This window comes from Pongo abelii, chromosome 13 (assembly GCF_028885655.2).
Source record: "Pongo abelii isolate AG06213 chromosome 13, NHGRI_mPonAbe1-v2.0_pri, whole genome shotgun sequence".
In the NCBI taxonomy this organism is placed as follows: Eukaryota; Metazoa; Chordata; class Mammalia; order Primates; family Hominidae; genus Pongo; species Pongo abelii.
This window is the reverse complement of record NC_071998.2, coordinates 60288443-60298096: the sequence shown is the minus strand read 5'-3', so window position 1 is coordinate 60298096 and position 9654 is coordinate 60288443. Positions and strand designations below refer to the sequence as shown.

The following is a 9654-nucleotide window of genomic DNA, read 5'->3' as shown; positions in this document are numbered from 1 at the left end:
TGGATCTCTTCCTGGCTTGCAGACTTCTTTGTTGTTTAAGCCACCCAGTCTTTGGTATTTCGTTATGGTAGACCCAGTTGACTAATACAGCAGCCTACTTAAACCTCCATGGACCTCTGTTTGCTCATCTTTAAAATGTGAGGATAAGTCAAAACAATGGCTAAGATTTCTTCCAAATCTAACACTAGATGACTAGATTTCCCAACAAACCCCTAGAGTTTCACAAAGATTCTATCTGCACCTCTGCTATCCATATATTCAAAAGGTCTTAACTTGAATAAGGAAAAATGTCATGCAAAATAAATAATCCACAATGAAACTAGCTACCACAGATAAACAGAAATTTATAGATACCAATTTCCCCCACAAAAAAAAATCACATACATACTCAACATTATTATAGGGCCAGTGTTGCCTAAACTTTGGCCATTTAAGTTTTATGTCAACCTATGTATTTATTCACTTAAAATTTGTCTTCAGTGGAATTTAAGTTAGCCTACCTTTTTATAATTAGCCACACCCTAAGCAATCATAAGCTTGACTGTGCTAGTTTTATGTGTTTTTCTAATAATTATTAAGAGAAATACATAATCCATAAAATAATGTTTCACTAAATACCATTTAGAATTGTGTAGCATACTCTCAGCAATTCACACAATAAACTTTGGAAAATACCAAAGTAGCTTGTGAAAATAAGGATATAAACACTGGTCCAGCAAATAAGACTTTCTGCTTAAAGGAATCTACTATAGTAACACTTCCATTGCATTTATTAAGATAGAAAATCATCAACCGCTACATCCATTTTTCGTTAGTCAGAGATGCTGATTCTATACATGATTTAAATTTAAATGGGCACAATAGACCCGCTAGTCAAGGGATAGAGTTTCCGTTTTACATCTGAATTAGCATAAATCCCACTCTCATCATGCCAAGTGTTGATGCCAAATCTTTTAGAACCATTTAGATCCGTGAACTGAGAACGGCATTTTCTGTGGACTATGGAATAATCATCTTGACACGGATAAGCCTATGGGGGAAAAAAGAGAAATAATATTTAATAACTGAAATATGTAAAAAGAAGTAATCCTCAAAAGTTTATTTTTCATATATTATTCTTATGATTGAAGGTTAATTTTTAATAATTGATTAATTTGTTCTCTCAAATAGCAAATGTTTCAACTAAAAAAATGGCTATTGCATTCATAATTACTTCAAAGCCCAAAAAAAGAATATAGTTAATGGTTGTTTATAAAACTAAAAAGTTACTACACATGTAAAATTTTTCTAAATCACAAATACACAGCATAAGGAACAATTTAAATTTTATGTTCATATATATAAGACCAAAACAATTATAATTTAACTACAATTCAACACCTTTTAAAAATATGTTATAACCATTGCAAAGAATAATATCTTGGGTTACATCTTTAATAATTGTTATGAAGTCATACTTCCCATGACACTGGTAAATGCCAAGCTCTGACACATTCCTGTAAGAATTTACCTCAACATAACCCAGGGTAGTGTTTATGATGTTTATCCTCAGGCCACTACAGAAAAGCTTCATTGTAATAAAACAAGATATTATCATTGACTATTTCACAAAGGATATATTGATTCTTTCCGATTACACCAAGGGTAATGGCAGACATGGAACATAAAGACTTTCAACTGATTATCTAATATCTGCTTTAAATTGGCTCTAATTTTAAAGCACTAGGACAATATTGAAATTAAATCACCAAAGCGATAAAACAATGAAAGAACACCAAAATAGTTATAATCTTAGATTGGTTTTGTCAAAAATAATTGAAAATTTTAATCATATATTCAACCTTAATAGTGTCCATGTATTTATTGAGTGCCTATTATGGGTTAGGCACAAGTATTTGAGTGTTTATATTTTTAATCCATAACTGGGCTCTGAGGTATGAATTATTACACCCACTTTACACGTAGAAATGATGATTTTGCTTAAAATCTCAGGAGAGAATTTAAAGAAAGTCAGTAATAAGTGACTAAGCCAGGACTACAAATTAGATCTATCTGACTATAAAACTCATTATCCCTCCAGAACCCTAACAAAACCTTTATCAATTAAGAGATGAAAATAAATATCAACTATAAAATTGTAGAGCTATATAATATCTGTGTCACTATTCTGTGTAGTTCGGGCTTTTGCTTTTGTCATTCAGGCTATTTCTTCAGGTGTTATGGTTGGTTGCTTGGTGGGTAGGTCAAATAGAGGTCCTTTAAATGAGATTTGAGCATCACTGGCCAAAATGTTACCTCAAAGGGAGGTGAGATCTTCTCATTCCCATCCCTGCTGCAGTCAAACTGAAGAGAGCTTCAAATACAGCGTCTATGTGCTCCTTCAGCATTTCATAGGCAGAGAGAAGGATTTTTATGAGGTGAGTGACAAGATGAAATGTGCTGTTCTAGGAAAGTGATTCTGGTAGCAGAAGCACTAAAGACTAGAGGAGGAAAAAACTGGATTCTGAAACTGTGATTAGAATTGGATCTCAGTCATTCACGTCATCAATTACGTGAATAAACAAACGTGGTCTAGACATACAATGAAATATTATTTGTCAACAAAAGGAATAAAATACCGATACATGCTACAGAATTGAAAGACCCTGAAAACATTATGCTAAGAAGCAAAACCACATATTGTACAATTTCTTGTATTAAGTGTGCAGAATAGGCAAATTCACAGAGACAGAAAAGTATACTGGTGATTGCCAGGAATGGGATGATGGGAAGGAATGGGGAGTGACTGTTAATAGGTACTGAGTTTCCTGGGGTGACAAAAATGTTCTGAAATTGATTGTGGTGGTGATTGTACAATCCCATAAATATACTAAAAAATCACCGAACTGTACACTTTAAAAGAGTGAGTGTTATAGTATGTGAAATTATATCTTAGTGAAGCTGTTATTAAAAAAAGAATGGGCCAGGCACAGTGGCTCACTCCTGTAATCCCAACACTTTGGAAGGCCAAGGTTTGAGGATCACTTGAGGCCAGGGGTTTGAGACCAGCCTGGGCAACACAGTGAGACCACGTCTCTATAAAATTTAAAATTAGCTGGGCATGATGACACGTTCTTGTAGTCCCAGCTACTTGGGATGCTGAGGTGTGAGGATCACTTAAGCCTAGGAAGCTGAGATTGCAGTGAGCCATGATCGTGACACTGCTCTCCAGCCTAGGCAACAGAGCAAGACCCTGTCTCAAAAAAAAAAAAAAAAAAAAATGCGTTGGAAAAAGCAATTCTGACATTAGAAAAACTAGTTAAGAGACTGTTGCCTGTTAATCCATGTTAGTTACATTGGGTTCCTCTCATTCTCAGTGCTGTGTTGGTAAACCAGCTCTAAAAAATTAAAAATGTAATATTTGCCAATTTCTGTGGCATAAATACTCCCACTAAGGCTAACTTCAAGTTACCAGAGTGAGGTCAGTGAACACTGAAGAAGAGGTGAGCATAGTTAGTTCATGCCGACTGTTAAGAGCTGGCTCCAGCTCACCCATGAGTCCGCTTCTCCCATTTTCCAGGGTGTAGCAGGGATGCGGTTTGAGTAGGATTGATCCCAGTCCCAGGTCTAGGAGCAGAATCTAATTGGCTGAAGATAATCAGAATAGTGGCATCTCATTCTCAATGACAGTAATAGGTTCAGTGTCAGGCATGTGACTTAAATTGGTCCAAACAGATTAAAGCCCAGGACTTCTGTTCAATGGTTTATGTGAAAGAAGTTCTTTTTCCATGATTGGACGTAAATGAAGAAGCATCTATCCAAGGGTGCTGTTTGCAGCTCTCCTATAACCAATCTGGCATGACACCAACACCATAAAAGTCACATCTGAGAGTCAGTAAGAAACACAATAACATTACTATATCAATCCTTTCCTGAATTCTGACTTTTTAGAACATGGAAGCAAGTAAGTTGCTTTTATAGTCTGACCCAATTTGAGCTGGATTTTGTATATCTTATTAAAAGCATCCTAACATACACCTGAATAATCTACAATATTGGAACACTGAGGTACTTGGAATCAGAGCAAATAAATGGGTCAAAACCAAGGGAGCAGGGCATATATGAAAAGTAGGAGTGAAGGAAAACAGGAAATTTGTGACAAAGCATACAACTAGGAATCAGAAACATGCAAACATGAAATAGGAGAACAAGACAGGTATTCAAAAATTAGAACAACTCACTAGAAACCTAGAGGGTATAATTATTATAAGAAAGCAGAGCGAGTATGCTTTTCAAAGTTTAACACAAAAAGCATGAAATGGAATAGAAAAAAAAAAAACAGGTACACCAAGAACAACCTTAAAAAACCTTACTATTGACTGCAGCTCAGAACCAAGGCAAAATTAGTATTGTGGGAATTCTGGACAAGAAAGTCGTTTGGTATACCACTCAAGTCAATAAAGAGGGTAATAACTGGAAAATTATTCATGTGTTTTCCTCTTTCCGTGTATATAACCACCCATTTGTACTTTGTTTCAGAAAAACAACAACCAAAGAGCAAAGTCATACCAGCTTCTAACATACAAAATAGGATTTTTGAGCAAGACAATATCCTCGTAATCCAACTCACAGTTTTGAGGACTTTAGAATGTCAATGATCAAATCTGGGAGATTATAGAGTTCTCCAAATGGGTAGAGAAAATATCCTTTGCTATGAAGGCTTAGAGAAGAGTTGAAATGAAGAGGAGGAAGATAGGGAAGAACCTGTCAAGGGAATTGTGAGAATTAAAAAACAAAGGGGTAGGGAAAGCAGAAAGAGCCAACATTATGTCCCAATTTTCCCATCCCTGGGCTTTAATCAGGCAAAGTCCCTTTGACCTGAATAGTGAATGGTACACTAGACGAATGAGAATGATGGCAAAAAATACACAGGATCTCTTTGTAGATTCTGGATATTAGCCCTTTGTCAGATGAGTAGATTGCAAAAATTTTTTCCCATTCTGTAGGATATGAACAGACACTTCTCAAAAGAAGACATTTATGCAGCCAAAAAACACATGAAAAAATGCTCATCATCACTGGCCATCAGAGAAGTGCAAATCAAAATCACGATGAGATACCATCTCACACCAGTTAGAATAGTGATCATTAAAAAGTCAGGAAACAACAGGTGCTGGAGAGGATGTGGAGAAATAGGAACACCTTTACACTGTTGGTGGGACTGTAAACTAGTTCAACCATTGTGGAAGTCAATGTGGCGATTCCTCAAGGATCTAGAACTAGAAATACCATTTGACCCAGCCACCTCATTACTGGGTATATACCCAAAGGATTATAAATCATGCTGCTATAAAGACTCATGCACACGTATGTTTATTGCAGCACTATTCACAATAGCAAAGACTTGGAACCAACGCAAATGTCCATCAATGATAGACTGGATTAAGAAAATGTGGCACATATACACCACGGAACACTATGCAGCCATAAAAAAGGATGAGTTCATGTCCTTTGTAGGGACATAGATGAAGCTGGAAACCATCATTCTGAGCAAATTATCGCAAGGACAAAAAACCAAACACAGGCCAGGCGCGGTGGCTCACGCCTGTAATCCCAGCACTTTGGGAGGCTGAGGCTGGTGGATCACGAGGTCAGGAGATCAAGACCATCCTAGCTAACACGGTGAAACCCCGTCTGTACTAAACGTACAAAAAATAGCCGGGCGTAGTGGCGGGCGCCTGTATTCCCAGCTACTCGGGAGGCTGAGGCAGGAGAATGGCGTGATCCCAGGGGGCGGAGCTTGCAGTGAGCCGAGATCGCGCCACTGCACTCCAGCCTGGGCGACAGAGCGAGACTCCATCTCAAAACAAAAAACAAAAAAACCAAACACCACATGTTCTCACTCATAGGTGGGAACTGAACAATAAGAACACTTGGACACAGGAAGGGGAACATCACACACCAGGGGCCTGTTGTGGAGTGGAGGGAGGCGGGAGGGATAGCATTAGGAGATATACCTAATGTAAATGACGAGTTAATAGGCGCAGCACACCAACATGGCACATGTATACATGTGTAACAAACTTGCACGTTGTGCACGTTTACCCTTATACTTAAAGCATAAAAATATACATAGGAGCTTCCTGGCCCCCATTTCTTTTGGAAACTCTTGAAATAGATCAACTCTCACACGGCCCTTTCCTTTCACTAGCATGGTCAGACAGAGGGAACCACTAAGACTCATCAATCCTGAGCCACTTTTGTTTTCCTGTGGCATGGATGAGATCCTAAGGTAGCTGCCAGTCTGCAGAGGAGGATACTAACAGGGGCTGCAGAGCCGACCATTGGAGTTGGGGCTGCATAAGAGTCATAGAAGTTGTCTGTGGGGTGTACAGTGTCTATGGGAATGGAAATGAGGCTGAGTCATCCCAGACAGGCCTTCTGGGCTCCAACCAAGCCCAAGGATAAAGAGAAAAAGACTGCCAGTTACAATGTCTATAAAGTTTGGCCACTAATGCCAGCAAAGAAAAGAGCAACCAGGTAGACTAGGGATATCACCCCAGAGAACAGAACAGGCAGAAAATACCACATGTAAAACCCTCCTCCTCCCTTCTGGCATCAGGGTGCTAAGTCACATCCTTCTCTCCATGTATCTGCATGCCATTGTAGGGAAAGCTGCATTCTTGTTGCTGCAAACAACCCACTCTGCTCGTACTAGTGTAACACAATAGCCATTTCACTATGCCTCCAGATTCTTTGGGTCAGGAATTTGGACAGGATATGGCAAAGGCAGCCCTCTGCTCTGCAATATTCGGGGTCTCAGCTGATTCATAGAAAGAAGACAGACTTATAGAAGACATGAAAGTTGGAAGTGAGTTGAGGGTAGGGGCTGTATACATCTCATTCCATTTGGTCACTGATGCTGGCTGGCTGCTGGGACCTTGGCTGGGGCTGTTGGTTGGAATAGCTGCATGGGTCCTCTGCTTGGCTTCCTCACAGCACAGGGACTAGGTCCTGAGAATGAGCATCCCACAAAGTGAAACAAGAGGAAGGTGTATTGCTCTTTATCACCTAGCCTTGAAAGTCACATAACATCCATGCCACCATAGTCACAGTTCACCACGATTCTCTCTAGGTGGGTAATTTAGACTCTGCTTCTCAGTTGGAGGAGTGTCAAAATCACATTGTAAGAGCACGTGGGATAGGAGCATAAGTTGTGACCATTTTTGGAAAATACAATTTTTCTCCTCTTTTCAGGGGAGAAAAGAGTATGGTGTATTGGGGTCCCCAATACCACCTTAGGTTTGATGATCTAGGAGGACTCACAGCTGTGTGTGTATATGCACACACACCTATATACAGACGCTCCTCAATTTGCAGTGCAGTTATATCTCAATAAACCCATCTAAGTAAAAAATAAACTCACAAGGTGAAATGCATTTAATACCAATAAATGCATCATAAAGTCAAAAAAATTGTAAGTTGAACCATCGTAAGTCAGGGACCACCTGTATAGTTGTACTCATGGTTTTGATTTATTACGTAAAAATGATACAAAGCGAAATCAGCAAAGCCTATGGGCTGACATCCACAGGAAACCAGGTGCAAATTTCCAAGAGTCCTCTCCCAGTGGAGTCACACAGTATGAGTGTAAATTCCCCAACAGTGAGTTGTGCCATGCTGTCTGCTGGAAAAGCTAATTGCAGACTCAGTGCCCAGAGTTTTTACTGGGAGCTGGGTCATGTAGGCAGCCTCTGCCTAGCATGTCCCAAAATTTCAGACTCCCAGAAGGAAACAGGTGTTCAGCATAAAACATATTGTTTGCACAAACATTTCAGCCATAGTGGGTCATTCTAATCAGGGAATTCTTATCCTGAAAGCCAAGTTTCTAGATGCCAATCAAGGACCAACATTGTAAGCAGGCTTTGAAAGGATAGTAGTATCAGTTCTGCTATGTTAGCTCTTCTCTGCACACACAGGGTGGGAGAGGATCTCTGAGAAGGTGAGCATTTTCTTCAGGAGGGATTAAACACTTTCTATAGAAAGCAGAACTATTTAAATTATGGCATCAGACTAAGCTTTAAATGGATTGAAGAACTTATGTTTTCCCACTGGTGGTGGGCTCCAGAAGAAGGTCAAATATCAGTTAGATAAATTTCCTCTGCATGTGTGAGTTGCAGACAGTTATGTTTTCCACACCCTAACATAATTGGAAATCTGTCTTCAACATTTATTTAGTGGGAATGGGAAGAAAGTGTGTATTGAAACAGATTTGTGAATTACTACATGTTACTGTTGGCTAGGTCACTATTCGGTGCTACACACACAGAGTTGTGACAGAGTTTACTTAAGGAAGGACAAGCATTGCAAGCTTTTTCTGAGCCCTTCAGGTAGATGAGTGTAACCAGAAGAATTTGTCTGATGTGTGGAATGAGTGGGCATTAGTGCACAAAGGCTTACGCAGAATGAAAGAGTCATTTCACAGGAAGAACATAAAGGACTTACACAGCTAACTGGGGATAAAGAACCAAAGATGATTCATAGCTTCAAGTCTGGAAGGCCAGGAGAGTTATAATAACACTGAAAAGAATTAGAAAGACATGGGGGTGGGGATGATTTGTTTTAGGGGGGAAATGATGAGTCACATTTTAGACATTTTTAATTTAAGATGACATCAGTAAAAAATGTTTATTTGGAAGGTAGTGCTGTGGGACAGATGGCCTGGAGAGAAGTCAGTGCCCTATGCACAGCAGTGATCACTGGCAGGGAAAAAATAGCTATAAAGAACATTATTGGGACCATGGATGATATTTAACATGGACTGTGGATTATATAATTGCACTGTATCAGTTTTCCTGAAATTGAAAACTGTACCACAGACACTCGTCCTTATTTTTAGGAGATACACATTGAACTATTTAGGAGCAAAAGGGCGTGATGTCTTCGGCCTACCTTCATATGGTAAACAGCTATCAACTCTGCAAAGAATATATGGAAGCTCCTTGTGCCATTTTTGAAACTTTCCTGTAAGTTTGAAATTATACAACAATTAAAATTACCCCCTGCCCAATGTTGATTGGTATACAGCCATGGCAATTGATGAATTCTATGATATTGTGTAAAATGAGAAGTGCAGGGATCTGGGGCACAAATGTTGGGGAAGCCCATGATTGGGTCCATAAAGAAGCCATGAAGGACAGAGAAGGAGAGGTTAGGAGAGAGTGTTGCAATGTCATAGGCTCTGAAGAGGGAGGGAGGCTGAAGAATGTAGTGGTAACCAACAATTGCTAAGCTCCAAAGAAGCCTAACCCAGAGTAGCACCTGACAAAACACAATGTCAATTAACCTCTAGCCACCCTTGAGGGTGCATTTTCAGTGAAGGGTTGGGGGAGTCCCATAAAACATGCTGGTAGAAGGAGGAAAAGAAAGAGCATCAGAGAAAGGAATGCTGAAGGCAAAACAGGCCCTGCCAAAACAGGAAGCACTGGAGTTGCAACAAAAGAATCACTATAGGGGAAAACTGGCCTTCAGAAGATTGGTTAAGAAAGCATTCTTCTTTCTTTTCTTCTTGTTCTCTTCCTTCTCTTTTTTCTTTCTCAGATCATGGCAAGGCAGGTTAGGATGTTAAAGGAGGGTCCTCCTAGTGAGTGGTTCCCCCAACCCACCTTCCCTCAT

General features: G+C 39.5%; 1 protein-coding gene across 2 annotated transcripts in view; it reads right to left on the bottom strand.

The window, feature by feature from the left end:
• Positions 1-752: 752 nt before the first annotated feature.
• Positions 753-9654, bottom strand: part of CFAP95 (cilia and flagella associated protein 95) — an 83534-nt gene continuing 74632 nt past the window's right edge. For both annotated transcript variants that reach the window (XM_024252459.3, XM_024252461.3), the window contains one exon: positions 753-1030. In XM_024252459.3, coding sequence (XP_024108227.3) covers positions 848-1030 — 183 coding nt within the window. In that variant the 3' untranslated portion in view covers positions 753-847. The remainder of the gene's footprint in view (positions 1031-9654) is intronic.